Source organism: Scardinius erythrophthalmus (assembly GCF_964197995.2).
Source record: "Scardinius erythrophthalmus genome assembly, chromosome: 9".
Classification (NCBI taxonomy): domain Eukaryota; kingdom Metazoa; phylum Chordata; class Actinopteri; order Cypriniformes; family Leuciscidae; genus Scardinius; species Scardinius erythrophthalmus.
In genome coordinates this window covers 28,479,870-28,504,166 of record NC_138229.1, presented here as the reverse complement: position 1 = coordinate 28,504,166, position 24,297 = coordinate 28,479,870, and the positions used below count along the sequence as shown (strand labels likewise).

Sequence of the window (24,297 nt, the reverse complement as noted above, 5' to 3'; positions counted from 1 at the left end):
TACGTGACCTTTTCACAACTATAGGCTACTGTACTATATTTGCACTGTTTGTAGCCTATACATGTAATTTATATGTTACTTCTTATCTTAATACTTTATTCTAGTGGAAAACAGAAGAATTTAATTGTACAGGGAACTGTGCATATGACAATAAAGGCTCTGAACTGTTGAACAAGAGAACTGCTGATATTTGACCACAGGGAGGCAGTGTGACTCGAAAGACTGAAATGGGAAAAGACTGTCCCTCCAACATGTACCACATTAGCTCTGGTCTACTGCTGACTTTACTGTGCAAGTGACACTTTGCAACTCTGTCAACTATGTATTCATTTCTTATATGTCGCAGTCAGATTTAGTTGTAATCTTATCCATGAGTTTGAGCTGGTTTCCTGCGCAATGAATCGTGAATGGATAAATGGAGAGCTGCATGAATATGTCCAAACTGTGGACAGGAAATGCTGTTGGAAAATTAAATAAGTGCCGAACAAACATCATCTAACTAAGAAATTATTGGGAGATATAGAGTGTTAGCTGATATTGTGTCAGTAGTCTGCTGGACTGTTATAAAGATTAATTTACTTGCATTACAAGTTATCAGAATTTCATCTTATTTTGTGGAAACATGAATATCAGCAACAGCACCAAATTGCATATTTTTTCCTCCTCAAGTATGAGCTGCATTTTCTTACTAAATCTGAAGTATTAATATGAGACTCAACATAAAACACATATGCAAACTTAGGTTGTTGTTTTTTTTATTAGATTTTGTCGAAAGGGTCAATAAACTATTTTATTAAACTATAAATAAACAGACTATTATTTTCTATGTCAGGCTGTGCAGGTTTAAACAGATATAATACAGCAAACAGTATAAAACTGGTTTCCCAAAGAAAGTGGTCATAATTGTTGTCTCTAAAACTTTGTTCCAACATCCCACCATGTGACTGAACAGCCAGACAAAAACACAACAAACGACTAGAACAAGCAGTATAAAATCACTTCCTGAACTCAAGAGTTCCAGGATGCTTTATTTACAAGAACACAAGCAAAAGAGCTGTGCGCTCATTTCATCATTAACTTTGGTTAGGGGTGGTGAATTACTTGAGAAGATTTGACACAAATATAATAACTCATCAGCACTGCAGTTATCTGTCAGATATATAAACACAATCGGCTTATAAAAGGAGACATTTACACACAGATTCCATTTAGAGTCAAAGTTTATAGTGGATGTGAATGATAGAATCCTCAATTCATTATTAAAGGTAGGAACATTTTTAATTCTGTCATTATTTATTCTCCGTCATGTCGTTCCAAACTATTTTCTGCTTTGAATCACAATAGTGAATGCATTTTAGAGTGAACCATGTCTTTGAGAACAGCACAAAGAGACCAAAAGGAATTCATGTGATGTGAAGAACAACGTGTATGTAATAGCACTGAATTAATGAGTATGTTCAGCACTAGACATATTTTGTACAGATGAAGCCGAGTCCAGTCCCAACAGTGTGCCCAAGTACGACTGCTCTCGAGGGTCCATCATCTGGTCCGGCCGCACTGGGTGCACTATGTTGGTGGGCTGAGGCGTGAGGGTGTACTTCTCTAAGAACACTAGGTCAGTGGCGGACTGGTAGCCTGTCTGCTGTTGCTGGACGCCATGTGGCGCCCCGTGCACCGCGTCCTCAGTCATCTGGACGGGGACGAGCGTCACGGGAATGCAGACGTCAGCCGTCACACTCTGCAGCACAGTCTTAGTGTGGTATGGTTTGGGTGTTTCGTTTGACGGCAACGGCTCGGTCAGCTTGCTAGCGGCGGGCACAGGCATGTTCTGCTGTTGCTGGTCGAGCAGGCGGGCGCTGTGAACGTGGTCCACGTGGTACTTCAGCTTGTCCTTACGCTTGAAGGTAGCACTGCAGTGCGGGCAGTTGAAAGGACGTACATCTGAGTGAATGACCATGTGTTTGGTCAAAGTCTTCTTGATGCGGAAGGTCTGGTTACAGATCACACACCGATGGGGTTTCTCACCTGAGGACAGCGAAACATCGGATCAGAAAAAACTGTGTAGCAGAAATGCCAAGAATTTGCCGTTAAAGATTTACAGTTCAAAAAGTCGGTAAGAATTTTAAATCTTTTTGAAAAAAAGTCTATAATGCTCACCAAGGCTGCATTTTTTGCTCAAAAGGACAGTAAAAACCTATTGTAAAGACTTTTTTTTTTTTTTTTTTTTTTTTACAATTTATGATAACTGTTTGATGTTTTATTCCTGTACTGACAAAGCTGAATTTTGAGCATCATTACTCCAGACTTCAGTGTCACATGATCCTTCAGAAATCATGCTAATATGCTGATTTGTTGCTCAAGAAACATTTCTTTGCATCGTCTATGGTTTGTGGAAACCGTGATACATTTTAGTTTTTTTCAAAAGAACAGCATTTATTCAAAATATAAATCTTTTTTAACATTATAAATGTCTTTGTCACTTTTGATTCTTTTTAATGCATCCTTGCTGAATAAAAGTATTGATTTCTTTCCTAAAACAATCTTATTCGTAGTAGCGTATTTTACCTGAATGCGTTCTGAAATGTGACATGAGGTTGGTCTTCCCCCTGAACTCTTTCTTGCACACCTGACATTGATGCAACACTGCTTTATACCTGTCAAATTACAGTCCATGATCATGACATCACAGATCTCACACAACCAACATCAACTGCGGGCATTATTTTGTATTGCATAAAAAAGACCGCATGTATCGTCACAAAAACAATGTTTTCGTTTCTGAAATCGGTGTGTGTGTGTGTGTGTGTGAGTTCACATGCCTTCGCCAGATCTTCTCTCCCAGGTGAATGCTTTTATAATGGACAGTCAGGTGATCGGCACGGCGGAAGCATTTTCCACACTCTTCACACTGGTGCGCTCTCTCGCCTACACAAAACAAATGTTACAAGACTATAATCCTACAATACACACTTATAGAGCACATAAAGCAGCCATGAGCAGGATGAAGAAACTAATATGGTTAGTTTAATATGGTTAGTTTTAAGGTGGATTTCACTGTTTTTGGCCTTAAAGTGATAGTCCAAAATGAGGGGCATCCAAAAATGAACATGTTGGTTACCAGTTTCAGTTCCAATTGATTTCCATTATATTTTTTGACCATACAATGGAAGTTAATGGGAGCCGAAAGAGTTTCTTTGGTTACCAATATTCCTCAAAGTATCTTCTTTTATGTTCCTCTGAAGACAGAAAGTCAAACAGGTGTGGAAAGACATGAGGGTGATCATTTTTTTGGGGGGGTCGACAGTTTTAAATCCTAGTGAGTCATCCATCTAGACATTTAAGGCATCACATTATGGCTGACATCCATTTGACTGAATTTTCAAAAATACCTGTATGAATTTTTTTGTGTTTCTTTAGATGATCATGGCGAATGAAGGTTTTGCCACATTCCTCGCATTCATAGCGCTTGTCCTCATGATGAACACGAAGGTGAAGCCTAAAATATAGACAAAACAACAGGTAACAACACTTGTAATAATTAAAACTATCACAGTCCTATCCAATTACTTAATTATTTGGGGTTAGTACAGTTTTTTTTAAATAAAAAGTAATACTTTTATTCAGCAATGATGCATTATACTTAACATAATAAATGCACTTTCCATTTATCAAAAAATGTAATCATGGTTCCACAAAAATATTAAGCAGCACAACTGCTTAAAGGGATAGTTCACTTTGAAATTAAATTTTGGTATGTTTTAGCTTACCTCAAGGGCATCCAAGATGTAGGTGTCTTTTTTTCTGCAGTAGTTTCAATTTTGATATTTTTAGGTCAAACCGTTCTTGTCTGTCAGTCATATAATGCAGATCTATGGTCACTGTCTCAAAGAGCATGCACAGAGTCCAAATTAAAACAATTCCCCGTCGTCCAAATTAAAAAATTCCCCATCGTAAGTACACATTGATGGCCTAAGACACGAAACGAGCGGTTTGTGTGAGAAAACGAACAGTATTTATATCGTTGTTATCTCTTGAACACAGCCGCGTCCAAGTGATCTGAGGGCGCGGGCGGGTATAGATATATACACTAGATGTCGCCTTGGCTACTGCAGTTCATTGGAACGAAACCGTAGCCAAGGCGACACCAAAATTTAATTTCAAAGTGAACTATCCCTTTAATATTAACATTGATGATAATAAGAAATGTTTTTTGAGCATAAAATCAGCACATTACAATGATTTCTGAAGGATCGTGTGATGATGCTGAAACTTCAGCTTTGAATTGCAAGAATAAATTACATTTTCAAATATATTAAAACAGTTATTATAAATTGTAATAATATTTCACAATATTGTAGTTTTTACTGTATTTTTGCAGCCTTGGTAAGCATAAGAGACTTCCTTCAAAAACAGAAGATGTGCATATATGCAATTAAAGTTCAAAATGTTCATAGAAGCTTGCTTAACTATTCATCTGCACATATTCTCTCAGAATTATTATAATTTTTTTTTTATGTGAACCATGTTTCGTGTATGTAGTATATTACGGCACTCTCACAGACCTGTAGGAGCTCCCGTGACGGAAACTTTGTCCGCAGATGCTGCACAGGTGAGGTTTTTCCCCGCTATGGATCCTCAGATGCTCTCTGAGGGTTGTCCTGAAAATATGTTCAAAGATAAGCTGAAAGAGCTTGTTTTTGAATAAAACATCCAACCATTCTCGCACTGGCATACAGGTTTGGTAATATCAGTGTTTGAGCATAACAGCAGCTTCTTACCTCTCTCGAACCGATTTGCCACACAGAAAGCAGGTCCATTTCCTCTTCCCCCCATGTGTGCACTCGATGTGACGTTTGCGGTTCCCTGTGTCATTAAACTGACGACCACAGATGTCACAAGGAAAGGGTCCTGGATATTGGACATTTTGTCAACATTAAAGGAATTCTCTGGATCCAATACAAGTTAAATGCTTTTGGTGCTGTTCATTAGCACAAAAAAGAAAGGTAAAGTTTTACCCAAATGGAACTTCTCTTGGTGCTTCAACCGGGCAAATCGTGACTTGAAGTACTCGTCACAGTAGGCACACTTGAAGGGTTTGTCCTGTGAATGTAAGATCATGTGCTCCTCCAGATGGGGACGACGACTGAAGGACTTGTGACAGATCTGTAATGTTAAAGAAACGATACAGGCAACTGTAAAATTGTTTGCAAACAGAATTTCGCGTCAGCTTTTTGTGGTCATTTGAATGTAGTGTATAAAAAGAAATAAGGCAAATGACTCACGTCACATTTCCAGCCTTCACTCTTCTTCTTCTTCTGAGTGAGAAACTCCTGGAGGTGGTCAGGGTGAAATCTGTAAGCAGACAAGGTGTTGGTAACAAAGCATTTCATCACCAAAACAACAGTTCAGAAGATGTACTGGAAACTACAGCAAGTGACAGCAAAACACATTTCTCCAATAGGTGACTGAATAAAGTGAACAGGAAAGATAATGCAGCCAATTTCCAGGGTTCTCAGAAGCGGAAGTCATCATAGATGGGTGAATTTGTAAAGTGGTAAATGTGTGAATACAGCAAACATGATTCTTCAGTAGGAAAAGAAGAGGACAAAATATAGAGAAATGAAATACAGCAGTCAGAAAGAGAAAAATATGTCAAATTTACAGTTACTCCTTCAGCTAAAGATTGGCTAAGTTTACAATGTTAATAACTGTGGAAATGCATTTATTCATTTCGTAGACACAGAATACATAACTGCCATCTATTAAAGGGATCGTTCACCCAAAAATGAAAATTCTGTCATCATTTACTCACCCTCAAGTCGTTACAAACCTGTATGAGTTTCATTTTCAACACAAAATAAGATATTTCAAAGAATGTTGGTCCCACTGACTTCCATTGTATGGTCAAAACATATAATGGTTATAACGGTTTGGTAACCAGCATTCCTCAAAATATCTTCCTTTGTATTCTGCAGAAGAAAGTCATACCTCGAAAAGATGGTATGAACCAACTTCTTGTTCTGATTCAAGTCACATTTCATGATATCAAATGATATTTTACATGAAGAAAATGAAGCCCATTTAATGGAAGCTTGTTTCCACCACTAAATAAAAAAAATAAAAAATAAATTGCGACTTTTTATCTAAAAATTCAGACTTTTTTCTTCGCAATTGCAAGTTTATATCACGCAATTCTGGCTTTTTTCCTTAGAACTGTTTGATATAAACTTGCAATTGCGTGCTATAAAGATATAATATGCAATTGTGAGATAAAAAGTTGCAATTATCTTAAAAATCGTTTTATTCCGTGGCTGAAACAAGCTTCCATACCATTTTGATGATTATTTTAATGACAGTTAAGAACACACATTTCCAAATCGTCCATGGTAATTCGTTCATATGTTATAATTTGAAATGCACATTTTACTCAAAGTCGGGGAAATATCAGTCATAATATCTGTCCACAGCACATTCTCCCAGAAATATTTTGGCACGTTCAAGCGCAAATTGCAGTTAGGCTTTATTATGTCAGTGGGGTTCTCCCGGCTCTCCTATCTTTGAGTAGAATCCCCTTTCAGTGAGTTGAAACTGTCGTACGGCTTGAATGTGTGTGGCAGTTGGCAGACGTCAGCTTTTTTTCGCTGCAATCTTGCATCAAGGTTCCTCTCACGGCCACATCCAGCGAGGTTGGCTACAGCGCCACGGGCATTAAACTTCTTGACAACATTATGTGTGGTGAAAACAGGAACATCAAGGTCTATGGAGATGTGCTTGCAACCTTGAGATTGTCGATGCTTGGCTATAATCTTGTGTCTGACCACTTCATATAATCCTCTGGTTTTCTTTCTTTCTGTCCATTCTCTTTGCGGTACAAAGAGTGACACAAAACTAATTTTCTCTATTATTCAAACTGGCTGAATCAGCGACTGTGAACCAGAATCACTTACTTGAAATGGATTAATTTTTAACTACCTTTAGAAGTAAATAAAACTGTCCAGGCCGTTTTAGGATTTCTCTGCGAACCTATCTAAGATTTAATCAATTATTCAGATTTTGTTGTTTTGTTCAGCTGCACACCAAAGGCATACATACATATGTGGATACCAAAATATGTTTTAATTTCAAAAGCTTACTGGAAGAAATTGTGGCTTAGAAATGGTCACAATGCAAAACCAACCTTAATGGTCATGAAACAGGCTTGACTTTCTCCATGCAAAATAATAACTTCTTTCTTCTGATTCTGATTCAGTGAAATCCGGGATTGGGACGGGATCCCCACTCACCTCTTCACGTGTCTGCTGAGAGTCTTCCTGCTGGCATGAAGCTTGTTGCAGAAGGGACATTTGTGCTCTTTCCTCGGGACGGGCGTATCACTGTCATGTTTCTTCTTGTGCACTGTGAGGTTTGATTTGGTGGAGTAGCACTGATGACAGATGTCACACTGGAAAGGTTTTTCTCCGGTGTGTACTCTGGTGTGACTCTCGTATTTACCTACAAAATGAGGAAAAGCAAAGCAGTGATTCAGACAAAGCATTAACAACAAAATGGCATTAATCTTTCTTTTTCTTTTTACATTTTTTATTCAAATAATAAAAAAAGAAATGCAAACTGCTTCCTTCCTTATGATATCAGGACAGTCAGTTGTATTACCATGAATTTTTTTACTTTATGGTCAAAAATATCAAATACACATTTTAATTAATAAACTAAAAACATGCTCATCATAGAAGAGGTGTATTCACATCATATTATAGACACAGACGTTCAAAAGTTTGGGGTCAGTAATTTTTTTTTTAAAAACATAATACTTTTATTCAGTAAGTACACATTAAATTGATCAAAAGTGATAAATATCACAGTTTTCACAAAAACATTAAGCAGATCGACTGTATTCAACATTGATAATAATTATAAATGCTTCTTGAGCATCAAATCATAATATTAGAATGATTTCTGAAGTATAATGTGACACTGAAGACTGCAGTAATGATGCTGAAAATTCAGCTTTGCATCACAGGAATAAATTACATTTTAAAACATATTATAATATAAAATAGGGTCACACTTTAGTTTAGGGTCCAATACACACTATTAACTAACTATTAACTACAACTTTTGCCTCAAAATCTCCTAATTCCTGTTTATTAATAGTTAGTACGGTAGTTGTTCAGTTTAGCTATTGGGATTAAGGGATGTAGAATATGCTCATGCAGAATAAGGCATTAATATGTGATTTATACGTACTAATAAACAGCCAATATCCTAGTAATATGCATGTAAATAAGCAAATTAATAGTGAGAATTGGACCCTAAACTAAAGTGTTACAGAAAATAGTTATTGAATTAAGTTTTAAACTGTAATAATATTTTACAGTTTTAATAAATTTGAACTGCATTATTAATGTATTGTTAAATAAATTAAGAGAAGTCACCGATTACATCCGTCAGCCTTTACGATTCTCACCTATACGATCAAAGGTCTTGTCACATTTGGGGCACTTCAGAGTCTTTTTGTTAGCGCTCTGGACCACAACGGGAGCCAGTCCCTCTGGGAAGACATGAGCGGTGACCTCCGTCGCTTGGTTTTGCTCCTCAACAGCACGAGTGGATCTCGGTTCGGCCTCCTTCTGGGTCTCGGTCTGCTCTCCGGCCTCACTGAGTTCAGCCACATGCTCCTCCTCTTGCTTCTCACCGTCTTCACGTTCCGCCTCCTCGACCTCCACAGCACTGGAGGTTTCTTCTCGCCCCTCCTTACTACTTTGCTCTCCCTGCTCATTCTGTTGCTCTTCCTCACTTTCGTCATCCTCTTCCTCCTGCTCCTCAAAGGTAGCATCGTCATCCTTTGGAGTTTTTTGACTGGGTTTTCCAGAAAAATTTCCGCTCTCCTGGCTCTCAAATTTAGCAGGGGCCCTCCTCTCACGGCCAGATCGGCGGGTAGTGACCGCGGATGAGCTTGCCATGTTTTGCTCTTCCTCAACGTGGCAATCAGCGCTGTGCGTCTTGGCCAGGTGATTCTCCAGAGACTTCTTGTAGCAGAACGTGCGACTGCAAAAGGAGCACTTGGCTCCTACTGAAGTTTGGACATGCGGGACATCTGGGGTCTCCTGGGGAACCCGCTGAACATCACTGTCTTCATCGGCGTGAGCTGGTGTCACCCACTTTGATAAAAGATTTACAGCTTCCATCATATCCAGAAAACAGGCAGCCTCGGTCAGAGCAGGAATCTGGCTTTCTGAAACTTCAAATTCAGATGTGTACAGGAAGTTGAGCAAGTGTCCAAAGGTGGAGCCCTCTATGTTATCAATGGTAACATGGTACAATTCGGGGTTTTCACTGAATTTAGCATGAAAATAGCCACTGCCAAAAGCCAAAACCACCTTGTGGGCATGATACGTCTTCCCACTGACCATGAGAGTTATGTCACAGAATGACGGCAGTTTCTGACGGTCTTCGTTCAAGAACTTAAAGAAACAGCCATCACTTTGGGATATTTGCAGATGCTTCTTTTCCTGCGAAGAATCTTTATTGGCCAGGTCAACATCGCTGCTGGCATCACACGCCGTTGGTCCATCACATGTTGTCTCCTTTGTTTCTGTGCTACTGATATCCTTCACTTTTGACTGCTGGGATGGACTGACTTTCTTCTTCATGTTTAGGGTTTTCAACACAAAACTTCCATTTTTAGAGCTGAAAAACAGACTTCACAAACACTGATTCTTTAGTACTTGGGCAAAACTGGGGTAGAAAAATATATGTATTGAACTATTTTGCATTAATCTGTTTATAGGTATTATATTACATTGGCGTACAACCTGCTGCTTTTTGTATGTATGCCAATTTATGTATTACAGTTTTGCCTTGCCTTGCCTCATAAGAACAAATTAACAATATATGATGGTTTCACATCGCCTCCATCTATTGAAAACCATATTTTGCTTATCACAGATCTTGGATCACAGATCTAGATCACAGATCTTCAACCTTAAATAATATTTTACAAATTAACCTATTCCTTCAGTCAGGATACACTATAAATGATTATTTTAAAAATACATACTATTATTTATTTAAACTTTCACATACATTATAATGGAAATATAAATGTCAAAACAAAAAATAAATACATTTTAAACACAAATAAATGGTACATTTGTGTTAAGTAAATCCTAGAGATCATCTCTGATTCATTTCAAAGTGGAAACAACAACAACAAAAATCTATAACTAGAAAAACTATGGGGCATATTTTGTCCCATACTGGAGCAAAATTAGAGTAAACGATTATAGTTTATTATGCATTTACCAGCGCTTTCAGTTGTCAAAATAATGTAATCATGTCACACGCCGAGCCTATATGTGGAGAGTTAGTAACTTCAGACAGAACGAAGCATTGACAGCGTCATATATCATGTCGTTTCGCTTGCAGTCTTGCACTGGGTGAGGAAAATTACACAAACGAAACAAACACATTACAACACTGCCAGCATGCGTTACATTGTACATACATTACTAAATCTAGTGCAATGCAAATGAGAACAATGCAAATCTGAAGTGAACTACCCCTTACGGCCCCCCATTATGTCATGCTCCCACAGGGCCCCTCCACAACAGGAGTGCGCTGACAAACGACCCTAAAATGGCCCATGGCAAACTGCGAAGAGCGACTTGTTTCTCAGTTCCAATCTTACCTTTAAAAAGATTAAACATGCGGTGGTGTTTTGAAGAGGTGTCTTGTTTTGTCTTTGTATACAAACAAACAAAATTATAAGATTATAAGACGCGTAGTGTGTCCTTTTTCCATCGTCCAGGGCTCCGACGTCTCAACAAGCTGTTTTGTCATTGGCTAAAGGCGAAAGGTCTTCCTGTTTCATTGGTTTACATAAAGCGGATTCATCCTACGAAAATAACTCCTATGTATAACTTGTAACTTAATGAAAGTTGATCATGTATTATTTTCATTTATAAATAATAATAATTATATTAATAAGAATGAACGCGCTACGACGTTGTCCATAAGACGCGTAGCATTATGGGTAATGTAGTTGCCTATTTGGTGAATGGAAATCCCTGCTTCAAGTTCAACAATGCACAGTTGCACACACAAGTACAGTTATTATTTATTGATGATTATATACATCATATTTAAATGAACTATTAATATTTATTAAATATGATGTTTTCAATGTAAATATGTAGCCTATGTTATTTAGCCTATATACAGTGACCAAATGTTATCTTTTTCTTTACAGTATGGATTCTGTCTCGCGAGTCACGCCGGTGTCCAAGGCTATTTCTTTCCAACACGCTTCTAATTCCAACTTTGTCGCAGCAGGTAAAAGGGTGATTAGGAATATCCACCCTATGTGCCAGTAAACCGTTTTGTTGCAAAATAACATTCTGTGGGCCTACCTCAAACCATAAAATAAACTTAACAGGCTAACTTTTTCTTCTGATTGGAGCGTTCACCAACTCATCATTTGAAAATAATCTTCATTCAAATCTAAATAGTGGATGATGGCTTTATAAGTTCTACTGTCTAATGGCAAATTTGCTCTGCAAAGGTGGCAGCACAGCAGGCAATTAGGTGTCTTTACACACACTGTTTAATGCTGCTCAGAGGTGGCATAAATGCATTTACGCAGCCATTTTATCTGTATATTGTTTAGGCTGGTCAGAGCAGGCATAATTTAGTCTGTCTTTCATGCTGTATTTCATCTTTACTCAGAATTTTGAGCAGGCACAGAGCAACCTTAACTCGGCTGTGTAAAGAAAGATGCCTTAAGATTAGTTAATAACTGCGTTGAGATCTGTCTTATCAGAGCATTTGAAGTCCATAAGGTGTGGATGCGTGAGTCTCTCAGATTAGCCTTTGGGACCTGTCCCGTCCCTGGCTTCACACCAGTTCATTACACATGTAAGTGCATTACCATAATCCTAAGGCTTGCTGTGAACCCACTGAAGCCAGTCAGTCCTAAACACAGATGAATGAAGGCAAGCTAAGGAAGTCTCTGGCGGTAATGGTGTTTTACGAAGCTGCCCTGTCTTCTTCAGAGCTTGTTTTAGGTCTCCTGTCTGTTTACAACTAAAATCATGTCAAGTGCGGCCATATCTTTCTGGATGATATTGCTGTATGCAGGTAATAACAATTTTATCTTGTGGGATAGTTCTGGATTACATTATCGAAACCTGCTTGTTTGTACTTTTTGTAGAAGGTTATTGTTATAGGCATGTTAATAACATTGTGGAATAAGTCTAAGAATGCATAATGCTTTTCTTGCATCAATCCTCACAGTTTAACAGTCTTGGAAATTGTGATTGGCTTGCTTCCATCAAAGCTCAAAATGCTTTCTGGATGATTTTCAAATTACAACATGTTTTTTTTTTTTTTTGACCTTTTGCAGTTCATGCAGCATGAAAGCAGTAAAAAAAATTAAAAAACCATTTTTGATTATAATTGTTGTTGTATCAACTTAACAATTAAAGTTGGTTTGTTCTTTTATCAAGCATAATATAATAATTTTGATAAACTAAAAAAAATGTTTTGAATCCAAGTTCAATAATCATTTTAAGTTAAGCTGAGCATTAACATTAGATAATACTGATGTAAAACATTTTTATTTTGTATACTAATTGAAATATTTATGTCATAATAAGTCCCCATGCTTGGTCATACTTTAAGAGGACTATTTAATTTTGAACTTTTTCTAAATTCAGTAGTTCAATCAGCCTAAAATAGTGTTTGTCTGACAAAATTAAAGTTGTTTTTTTATGATGTTTTATTAACAAAGTTCGGGAGGAGCACGTTCAAATAATCAAGTAATCAATCAACTCATCAAACAATTACCATGTCTACCCTATCAGCATGAGAGGAAGCATATATATTCACTCTGTCAACTCATCTAACTTCCTTGACAGTTTTCAGCAACCCTCCACCACCCCGACTCCTCACTCTTGGCTTGTTCTTTCACAGCCAGGAATACGGGGGGAGTACTCTGGGTTCGGGCCGAATACCGAGCCCGGAGCCCTCTCCTCGGACAGCACGCCAAATACGCATTTATTCTATCTGACTTATTTGTAAGTGTGAACTCGTGAAACAGTGATGCTGTCATTAGCAAAAGAACATACCAAATACAACAAAAATCTGAAAATCTTGTAGATTTTTTTTTTTTCTCTCAAATTGTCATGCCCAGAAACATAATGTGTAACGGGAAAACATGTTTTAAAGGCGTAATTTGCCTAAAAACAAAAATCCTGTTATCACTTACTCATCCTCATGTCGGTCCAAACATGCATGACTCATGAAGATGATAGTTCAAAAAATGTCTCAGTGTTTTTCATCCATATAATGAAAGTCAATGGGGTCCAAAACATCACAGGACACCAGTGACTTTCTGATCTTCTGATGTGTTCCACAGAACAAAGTCATACAGGTTTGGAATGACATGAAGGATGAGTAAATTATGACATAATTTCCATTTTTGAGTGAATGTGATATCTCCAAGTCAGATATGAAGTCAACCAGTATTGATTATGTTCATGCAAAGTCTTGAAACTTGTTTCTTCTCTGCCTCAGGAGTCTCCAGTGGATGTGAAACAAACCCGTGCATGAATGGTGGTGTGTGCGTGAATCAGGATGGACAATTCAAATGTCAGTGTTCCCAAGAGAGCTATAATGGACACCTCTATGGGGGGCCGAACTGCATGGTAGTCCTGCTGGGCTGTGAGCGTCATTGGTGCCCGAACGGCGCCACTTGCCATCCATACCTGGACAAAGGACGGCATCGATACAGCTGCATCTGCCCTGAGGGCTTAACTGGAACAAAGTGCCAGACGTCCACCACCTTCTCTTTTGAAGAAAGTGGATTTATCCAGGTCCAGACCATCCTCACTAACGCTTTTGAGCCCTTGAATGTCACTCTGAGTTTTCGCACATTGCAGGAAGTGGCCACTCTGCTCCAGTGCCGAGTTGAAGATCAGCTTCTTACGCTGGAGTTAGTGGATGGAAAACTACGGCATACATTGCAGAGAGCCCAGGACACGGAAAGCATTCTTCTAGAGCTCCCAGCGAGGGTTTCCGATGGCCGCTGGCACACGGCGAAGGCCTCGCTGCACAACAGCATGTTTGGGCTGAGTCTTAGAGACCCGTCTTGTCCTGGAGACTTGTGTGACATGGAAGTGCAGATAGATCAAGCAGAGCCCGAACTGGGTTCAGGTCTATCAGAGTTGACTGTGATACAGAATCTCTACATTGGTGGAAGAGGAGAGCAAGGGGCTGGTTCAAGCTTTCTGGGATGCATGCGGGATGTGTGGTTGGATTCACGCATAGTGGTGCCTGGATTGGGACCGAGGGCTCCCATTAAGCAATTTAATGTGAAACAGGACTGTGGTGACTGGGACCAATGCAAGGAAAACCCATGCCAGAACAGAGGCAGATGTGTCAAGACAGGATGGAGGAGTTTTAGCTGTGAATGCCATCGGCCTTATGAGGGCAAGAACTGTTTAGAGGGTATGATCTTTCTTTTTTTTTTAATACTCTACTCCAGTTTACTTGTAAACCAGCTATGGATTGGACTTCATGTAGAATAGACACAATTGTAGATTTAGATATTTAAAGAGGACCTATTGTGCTTTTTTCGCATTTTCAACTTACTTTAGTGTGTAATGTTGCTGTTTGAGAATGAAAAAGGTCTGCAAAGTTGCAAAACACAAAGTCACTCCAAAGGGAGTTTTTCTCTGTATCAGTGCGCCATGTTTCTGAAATCCCTGAAACGCCTCCATTGCAGTCTTGAGTTTTTTGCGAGAAAGTATATCTCTCAATATTCCTCATTTAAATAATTCCCCGCTAGGGCTGCACGATATGAGGAAAAGCTGCGATGTGCGATAACATTGTTTAATATTGCTATGACGATATGACTTGTGATAAATATTCAAATGTGAATGTTAGCTATACTGTTTCCATGTCTTAGTGCTTTAATAGGTTCTTTGCGTGATAGGTCAAGCGTTTATTACCTGCCTGGTTCAGATTACATGATTTAGCGCGATTTTGGCACGATCCGTTTGACATAGGGTGTCCTGGGGATTCGTAAACTACAACGGGCGTCGGGACGCAAGATTCGATCGTTTTATCTCGTATTGTGTGTCATAGTGGGCGACAACCTACGCGACATCACGACAGAAAGACTAGCATGTTTAAATTTTTAAGGGTCCTCCATGACGGGTTGAGTATGTGAGCGAGAGTGAGTGTGCGCGAGTAAGTGAAAGTGCGAGCAACAGTGAGTCAGTGAGCGAGTGAGTGAGCGCGAGAGTGAGTGAGCGAGCGAGGGACAGTGAGTGTGTGTGTGTGTGTGTGCGCGAGTGTGTGTGTGCGTGCGTGCGAGTGAATGTTTGCGAGTGAATGTGTACGTGTGACGGCACGCGATGACTGGTCGGAAAGCAACGTGTAGTCTGACATGTTTCTTGTCCACGACACGACAAGATTTTAGGAGTCAAAATCGTGTAATCTGACACAGTGACTATCATAACAGACAAAAATCTTGTAATCTGAACCAGGCATTATTCATCGTGTCAGGCTGTCTGTTGCGATGTGTTCATCGCGCGAGTTCATATCGCGATGACGATGAAAATTCGATGTATCGTTCAGCCCTATTCCCCGCCCAACCACAGTTATTGTAAGGGCCATGATATTTCCCAAACACGCTCTAAGCGGTTGACCAATCACAACACACTGGTCCAGCCGACCAATCAGAGCACATTGTGCTTTTCAGAAGGAGTGGCTTCATAGAGACAGGAACTAAACAGAGTGTTACTGACAGACTGTGAATAGAGATGACTATAAAGCATGAAATCCTATTCTAGTAGACCCCAAAAACAAATCAAGACTTTGTAAAAGGGCATAAATCACATTTTAAATGTAAGAATGTATACACAGTTGCCCTAACAGAGTGTAGTCTATATGATCCTTTAATGTTGAAACCTGAAAGTGTTCGTTTGAAAATTTATCATTTAAAACGACTCAAACTTCTTTGTTAAATGTTGTGCAAAGAGAAGTGTGCTTGTGCTCTCTTGCTTTAAAATAATTGTCATTTATTTTGATATATGCAATGACATTTACACATTTTTAAGCGTGGCTTAAGTGTCGTTCCAAACAAAGAGTTTCTTTCTTCTGCTGAACACAAAAGAAGATATTTTAAAGAATGTCAACAATATAGTTTTTGTTGTCCATCAACTGTTTGATTACAGACATTCTTCAAAATATCTTCTTTTGTGTTCAGCAGAGGAAAGAAACTCATTTAGGCTTGGAACGACATGAGATGGGAGTAAATGATGACCGAATTTCCATTTTTGGGTGAACTATGCCTTTAAATGTGCAAATACTGTAGTTTGAGCTACAAATTTTAATACTATGTAAAGTAGCCTATTTCTGCTTAAACCAATATGCAATTTTAAATCATTTAAAAAGAACATTAAATCTTTCCTGATCACCATTTATCTCTACAACAACGTCACTGCTTAGCAAAGAATCTAAATTTAGCACCCCTCAGAGGGTCAAATTTAGTCCCAAGACATAGAATGAGATTAGAGCGCTAAATGAAACAGCCATCTACAAACACGAGACGTAAACATGCCAAAGCAGAAGGACTGCCAAGGGAAGGTTAAAATCAGCCACACCTGAACTGTGGATTATAGAAACGTGATATAAACAGGCGTGTTTAATCCATGCTAACTTTAAATAGGACCTATCCTGCTAAGAAAGCTGCCGTCAATGATTAATCTAAAACTTTGTCAGTGAGGAAAACCAATTTTTCTGTGTGAGGAACAGGTAGGCGACAGAACATATTTGTTGAAGTCTATTTTTGGAAACATTTAGTCATAATTGTCTTATTATTATTATTATTATTATTATTATTACAGCCACCACAACAATAAGAAAAATATATGTATAATAATTTATTTATTGTTAATTATTATACATATATTTGTTTTATTATTGTTGTGGTGGCTGTAATAATTTTTTGTTGTAGTTAATTTTTTACAATAAACAATTATTTCCATTTTGTTCCATTTGACTGTTACATTGTATTTTGATTATTATTATTGTTATTATTTTAGCAGAATTAATAATAATAGTAACATATTTGGAATAATATTAACATTTATATAATAAAAAATCTAATCTTTTGAATAATATGAATAATTATTACTAGCCTACATTTAGAAATATTTAATTTTGTTATATTTGACTGTTTGTCTTATTATTATTATTACAATAATAATAATAATAATAATTTATTATTTATAATAATAATAATAATTCGTTCCATTTTGTTAAATTTGACTGTCACATTTTATTTAGATTATTATAGTTGTTGTTGTTGTTGTTGTTGTTGTTGTTGTTGTTAACAGCATTATTGTTATTATTATTTTGTTATTATTATCAACAATATATTTGAAATAATATTACAAATTATAATTTTATTTTAGGTTTGATATTGTTATTAAAACAACAACAACAATAAATTATAACTCTTTAGAAATATAAAATTTTGTTATATTTGATTTGATATCATAATTATTGTTATAATAAAATTGCTAATAATAATAATAATTAGAGATTTTGAATAATGTTAATAATTATAACTTCACATTTCGAAATGTCCCATTTTGTTTGTTACATATTATTATAACATGCACTCATTTGATCTATTTGATGTTGTAGAGTATGTAGCTGCGAGGTTTGGCAATGAAGATTTGGAGAGCCACGCTCTGTTCAGGGTGGATGAAGACGACCCAGGTGACAGCACTACCGTGTCCATGTTCGTCCGCACGCGCCGCTCGCAGGGCCTGCTCCTCGTCCTCTCCAACAGCACCAGTCAGTACCTCCGTGTCTGGCTGGAGGATGGAAAGGTCAAAGTTCAAATCAACAACTTTGAAAGCCTGCTAGGAAGGGAAGTGGTCAACGATGGCCACTTTCATCTCATAACTGTGCTTGTGGAACCCGAATCCCTGTCCCTGTTTATGTCTGCTAAGAGCCAGGGTCGCGTCCCGATCCGTCGTGTGCTGGTCCACGCTGGGGACGCGGTGCATGTGGGAGGCTTACCGGATCGCCGTGCGTCGCTAGCCTTTGGGGGATACTTTAAGGGCTGTATCCAAGACCTCCGTATGAATAGCAGACGCCTGCAGTTCTACCCAGTCAGTGTCCCGGTGAGCTCCTACAGGCTCCAGAGTTTGCTGGAAGTCACACGCGGCTGTACTGGCGACGACTCCTGCAGTGTAAGAGACGTTTACAGACCTATTACGGTGCTGCTATAAAGTGTGGTCCAATTTGCAATTTATTCTGGACAAGAAAATATCCAACTGACATATTGTTACATATTTTGCTTTTATCCGCCATTTAGGCCGGGTGATACTATAATGGACGGCCATGGGGGAAAAACTTATTCAGACAGTTTCATAGCAGAAACAATTATCAGAATTAGCTCTCGTTTCGCATTATCAGCAACAATATTTGTTTGAATATTTTGTATCTATTATGAATGATTTAATGAAAATTTCATATCAAGAATTTGTGCACATTTAAACCCTTTTAGAAGTATGCAAAACTTTCATAAATGTTCAGGTAATATGAATGATCACACCATTCACAATATTTAAAAATCTGGAATAATGATACTTGACTTCAACCAAACATTTTTAGAAAGGTGCTAAACATCCTAAATATGTTATATAGTTTTGATATTTTTTCAACTTTATTCATATTATGAATCATTTATAAATATTCTTGTATTATGAATTGTTACATCATTCACAATGTTCACAATTCTGGAATAACGTTATACTTTTATAAATTTAAAATGCTTGACTATTTTGTAAACTTCAAATATTATGAATCCTATAAAAATGTTCATGTAGTATTATGAATGATCACATCATTCAGAATTGTCATAATTCTGGAATAATTATGCTTTGCTTGATCCAAACCATTTTAGAATTTGGCTTAACTTTCGAAATGTGTTTGGCGATTTTGTAAACAAATATTATGAATCCTTTGATAAATATTCATATATTATGAATTATTACATAATTCACAGTGTTCGTAATTCAGGAAGATGTCTTCTTAAGTCTTCTTCAAGATTTAACATGTGAATGAATCTTGATTGTTTAAAAGGACAGTATGTACTGTAATGAATGATTGTGAGTATATCTTCTAGATCAATCCCTGCTTGAATGGGGGTGTGTGCTACTCCATGTGGGATGATTTCACATGCAGTTGCCCACCTAATACGGCAGGGCGACGCTGTGAGGAAGTCAAGTGGTGTGAGCTGTCTCCATGTCCCGCCACTGCCATGTGTCAAGCACACACTCAGGGTTTTGAATGTAAGTATGAATATGTAAATGCTCCAAGAGCAGGTATAAATGAATACCTGCAAAAGGGTCCAAAAGGGTATAAATGAATAGGCTTGGACCAATGCACACAATGGTGACACCAGAATAAAAATGTTCACAATTCTGAAGCTGAAAACAGAATTATTTTAGACGAATATGCACTCTGTCACTGACTAGATATATTGAAAATAATGTAGGCCACTTTTTACTGGTAACATCAGACATTTTGCATTATCAGGACCCACACATATTCCCCCATTGCTTTATTATACGTTATATTCAATATTATATATAGTACTTTAATGTATTACTCACACCAAAACTCTGTAATTTTTGGTGAACTATACACAATACACATTGTCACTATCCACGATACATATTGTTGCATTTTTGTATTCCGATATGTTGTGACACGATAAACTGTTGCACCCCTAGTAGATATACTAGAGGATTTATGAAAGCCTTGAAAGATTATCCTTTGTTGGATTTGCCAAGCCATATGTGTCTGCCCTGAGGCATTGCATGAAGCGTGTTAATGACATGCACACATGATCTCACAGAAATTAAATATGGTGCCGAGGGCTTACACTTTGGAGGTAAAATAAAAGAATTATAATTCTAGACAAGTTGTTCTGGCTCCAGGACCCCCGTTGTCTTTTTTACAACAATAATCAAAGGTCCCATGGATTTTCTATTTTTTTGTGATTTAATATGAGGATTAAGGATAAAGATAGTTTAAAAAAAAAAAAAAATTTTTACTCACATAATTTCTACTAGATAAAGTATTTTAGGGCTTGGCTTAACTAAATGTATATTCTTTATAATTATTCCCATAAAGAAACAATGACTACTTTAGCCTACTTACAAGTAAACATTAACTTCTGGTTAAATATATTTATATATTTGCAATAAAAGAGTTTTGGAGAAATAGATTATCTTTAGTAAAGAGTTGATTGATGCTTCTTTCCTGCTCGTTTTGCAGGTGTGGTCAATGTCAGCCTCCGAAGTGACAGCCACATAATCACCTATCGTGGCAATGGAAAAATAAAGCGATATCTCAGCAGCATTTCAATACATTTCCGTACCAGGCAGCAGAACGCGACTCTACTACATGCTGAGCGGGATGCTCAATTTATTACCATTTCTATCCAAGACGGACACGTGGTTTTAGAGCTGCAGGGAGAAGAACAATCTTCGTATATACACGGTCTGGACCTGGTTAGTGATGGACAGTGGCACAGGGCAGACTTCAGCATGGACAACCCAGCCTTACAGTCATCCAGATGGAGACTGGTTCTGGATGAGCACTGGGAGAAACCCTCCATCTCAATTACAGCCTCAGAAGATCTGGATTTCCTGAGAGAAGATGTGGACATCATCTTGGGGGGGTTGGGACCCAATTCGGAGGGCAACTTCGCTGGCTGTCTTGGTTTGGTGGAGATTGGTGGCCTTGCATTGCCATATTACAGCGACATGGAGATGAACCTTCCCAGGCCCCAGGAAGAGCGCTTTCTGAGAACCTCTGCCACTCCCTACTTTGGCTGCTGGGGATCTAATGTCTGTGAGCCTGACCCGTGCCAAAATGGTGGGGTTTGTGAAGATCTGTTCGACCTTTTCAAGTGCAATTGCCCATCTGATTGGGATGGCCAACTCTGTGAACTGACTCTAGACACTTGTGCCTCAAACCCTTGTGTTCACGGAGCCTGCAGAGGGGTGTCAGCAGGATACGAGTGCTCGTGTGATGTGGGCTACACCGGCCGACACTGTGAAGTGGTGGTGGACGTATGCGCCAACCACAAGTGCAGCAATGGTGGAATATGCCTAAGAGGACTGAAACGCTACGCATGTCTCTGTCCGAGAAACACGACTGGACCTTTCTGCAGGTGAAGATGTTTCCCATGCTCACCCCTCCAATGCATCTCTCGACACACGAGTTCTTCTGCAATATCTTGAAATGTTGAAATTCTTCGATATTTGCGTGTTAAATTCCATTTCTATTTCAGGGAGAGAGTTCCAGAACTTCCATGGTATATCGACAGGTTTCCGTGAGTTTGACTTCTTACAATATGCATTAAAGGTGCTGTAAGCCAAAGCCTTTACATGTTAGAAATGGTCCTTCACAAGGGGGTGATCATATTTGAGGACCTTGGCATTCACATGTTTGAAAACCCCAGCCAACCAATATAAGCCAGCCCGAAAAAGCAAAGTAACTGACGACGGAGGGCATTTCTGATTGGCTAGAAAAAAATTTCGGACTCTATTTTTTTGCATTCACAGTTTTCTATTTAACACATCTATTTCAGTGACGCGTCTGCTAGTTTAATGTGTAAATTAAAATAAACAATTAGAGTAGGCTATATGTTAAGGTTGGCTGCTCAGAATTGTTACTTTTTTACTTATTATGCTTTAGAAATAAGAATAAAGGCCCGTTCACAAAAAAAAGATAACTATAACAATAAGAATATAGGGCCCGAATCCACTTTTGCTAGTTTAACGACGGGAAAAATGGTCGGTGCTCCCGGCGCATTGTCTAACAGGGTTGTCCCTATTCACCTAATGAGTAATGGTTGTGTTTTGGGCGTAACGTGAAATAAACCAATCAGAGTCTCATCTCCCATTCTCTTTAAAAGTCCATGGCGGATAAGCTATTTACATGGCGGAATTTGCAAGCGGAAAAACTGAACGCATCTCCAGAGAGGAAATGGATCTGCTCGTGCGCGAGGATAAATAACAAAAAAATAAATACTACTATTGACTTTAGACCAGGTTTTTGTTGGTCAATGATGCAGTCTATTTCATTTGCCTAAAAATAGCACAAATGGGTGCAAATGCATTTGCTATTTAAACAACGTGGCGCAGGACGTGAAAATGATAACTGCGTCGGGCTGAAACTAGCAAAAAACACACATTGCGCCAGGTGAATGATCGGGTGAATGATAGATCACTCATCACTCTAAATGTAAAAGTATAGTAGAGTCCTATAACAATAATGGCACAGAGTAACAATATTGTTGGAATCACTTTCACAGCAATATTTTCCAGTTGATTAAAAAGATAAAAACGTTGATCAGCCATTCAGAATCCATCCTGCTTTAAAGAGCTTGAGCATTTAAAGAGGCAGACAACTTAACTGCAGCGTGCACTTATAATAAACATAAAGATATTGTGCGTTGGTTTGGATGCTAATACAGTTATCTTTATAGTTATCATTCTTTGTGTGAACGGGCCTGAAGTATTAATAGAACAGAACTGTATGTAGTAAGTCAAAAATGAAGTATATACCAAGCCTCATCCTTTTATCATATTTTTCTCTAGATACCCTAAACTTCCTGTGTCTTTCTGTGGGAATGAGAGATGGAACTACAGTTGCTTCAATGGTGGGAATTGCTCCTCTGTAGAGGATACTTGTGAATGTCTACCTGGATTCGCTGGACAATGGTAAAATATTAAACCGCAGAGGTTCAATTTATGTGATAGCACGTGAATGGGTGAAAACCTTTTTTCTGCCTACGGTTTGTAATGTGCCGTAAAATGGCTCTTCACTGTGTCATTCTCTCCATCTGAGATGACTGATTTCCTTTGACAGGTGCGAGCTGGAGCTGGATGAATGTGCATCTGACCCCTGCCTTAACGGAGGCTTCTGCCGTAACCTGATCAACAGGTTCCAGTGTGTGTGTGAGATGAGCTTTGCAGGTGACCACTGTCAGATTGACGTCAGTGACTTCTACGTCTATGTGTTCCTGCTCCTGTGGCAGAATATCTTCCAGCTGTTGTCATACCTCATTTTGCGTTTAGATGATGACCCAGAGGTTGAATGGAACGCAGCCAATGATGACTAGGACTAAAAACAGTTCCTTCTCAGACACTCTGAGGACTCTTGAGGAAGATGTGGCGTGATGTTGAATGGACACAAATACGCGAAGGCCTTTAAAGGGGTCCTAGTATGCTTTTTTATTTTCAACTTTCTTTAGTGTGTAATGTTGCTGTTTGAGAATGAAAAAGGTCTGCAAAGTTACTAAACACAAAGTCACTCCAAAGGGAGTTTTTCTCTGTATCAGTGCGCACTGTTTCTGAAATCCCTGAAACGCCTCCATTGTAGTCTTGAGTTTTCTTACGGGAAAGTACACCTCACAATATTCCTCATTTAAATAATTTCTGGCCAAGGTACAGTATAAGCAAAAAAATAAAACAATTGGGGGGTGTCCTGTTGTCTTAGTTGTGTGTTGAAACTCGTGGTTATGGTGCGTGACATTTGCGAAACACACTCTAAGCAGTTGACCAACCACAACACACTGTTGCAGCCCACCAATCAGAGCACATTGCGCTTTTCAGAAGGAGGGGCTTCATAGAGACAGGAACTGAACTGGGGTGCGTTTCCCGTACAACTAAGTAACTCGCTGGTTCACTACCATAGTACGATGCATCATTGGAGAAATCAACTAGCTAGTCACGACTGTTTCTGGAAACCATGTTGTCGCAAAGTGGTCGTTCAACCACCATGGTTTATGACGTCACGCACGTGATGGAGTAACAACTTCTTTTAATGAAACTTTGAGATCGAATTAACGCTAGATGTTTTGATATAAATTACAGACATGGCATCTGAGGACTTTTTCTCATATTTCTCAGTTATTTTGCTTTATTTCCAGATTCAATCATAGGCTCGTTCTTCCACAGTAGAGCACGTTCGCACACACGCACTCTTTAAAAACGATGCTTTAATCTCTTGACAAACTAAAAGACGTAAATGATATTTGTATGTATTCTAAATAAAAAACACGGGTTGTACTGAATGTCAGCTTGCTTATTTTGCTTAAGATACGGATTAAGTCTACATGTCATGCAAACATGAAACTATGCTTAACCACAGGTCGAGAGCTGTCGTTCTAACAACTTTGCGATGCTGTTCGTTGGA

At 38.4% G+C, this 24,297-nt stretch overlaps 2 protein-coding genes across 2 annotated transcripts; one reads left to right on the top strand and one right to left on the bottom strand.

Moving 5' to 3' along the window:
* Positions 1–760: 760 nt before the first annotated feature.
* zbtb41 (zinc finger and BTB domain containing 41) lies at positions 761–10,850 on the bottom strand. The gene is made up of 11 exons (XM_081375532.1): positions 10,688–10,850; positions 8,465–9,699; positions 7,284–7,491; positions 5,283–5,352; positions 5,016–5,163; positions 4,779–4,908; positions 4,563–4,658; positions 3,390–3,496; positions 2,820–2,925; positions 2,566–2,654; positions 761–2,025 (listed from the first exon to the last, which is right to left on the bottom strand). The coding sequence occupies exons 2-11, from the start codon at positions 9,648–9,650 to the stop codon at positions 1,445–1,447; spliced, it is 2,721 nt and encodes a 906-aa protein (XP_081231658.1). The 5' UTR covers positions 9,651–9,699; positions 10,688–10,850; the 3' UTR covers positions 761–1,444.
* A 2,598-nt stretch (positions 10,851–13,448) lies between these two features.
* On the top strand, positions 13,449–23,471 carry LOC308695613 (protein crumbs homolog 1-like; the record flags this gene model as incomplete). Its single annotated transcript, XM_081373798.1, has 8 exons — positions 13,449–13,452; positions 13,573–14,505; positions 17,716–18,269; positions 19,208–19,373; positions 20,365–21,265; positions 21,386–21,427; positions 22,698–22,820; positions 22,969–23,471. 8 exons carry the CDS (start codon positions 13,449–13,451, stop codon positions 23,219–23,221), a joined length of 2,976 nt encoding a protein of 991 aa, XP_081229924.1. The 3' UTR covers positions 23,222–23,471.
* Positions 23,472–24,297: the final 826 nt, after the last annotated feature.

Coding starts and splice junctions, on each gene's coding strand:
- zbtb41 (XM_081375532.1), bottom strand. CDS start 9,650: ATGAAGAAGAAAGTCAGTCCATCCCAGCAGTCAAAAGTGAAGGATATC. Junction 7,492..8,464: donor CAAGACCTTTGATCGTATAG/GTGAGAATCGTA, acceptor CTCATTTTGTAG/GTAAATACGAGAGTCACACC. Junction 2,926..3,389: donor ACACAAAAAAATTCATACAG/GTATTTTTGAAA, acceptor TGTTTTGTGTAG/GCGAGAGAGCGCACCAGTGT.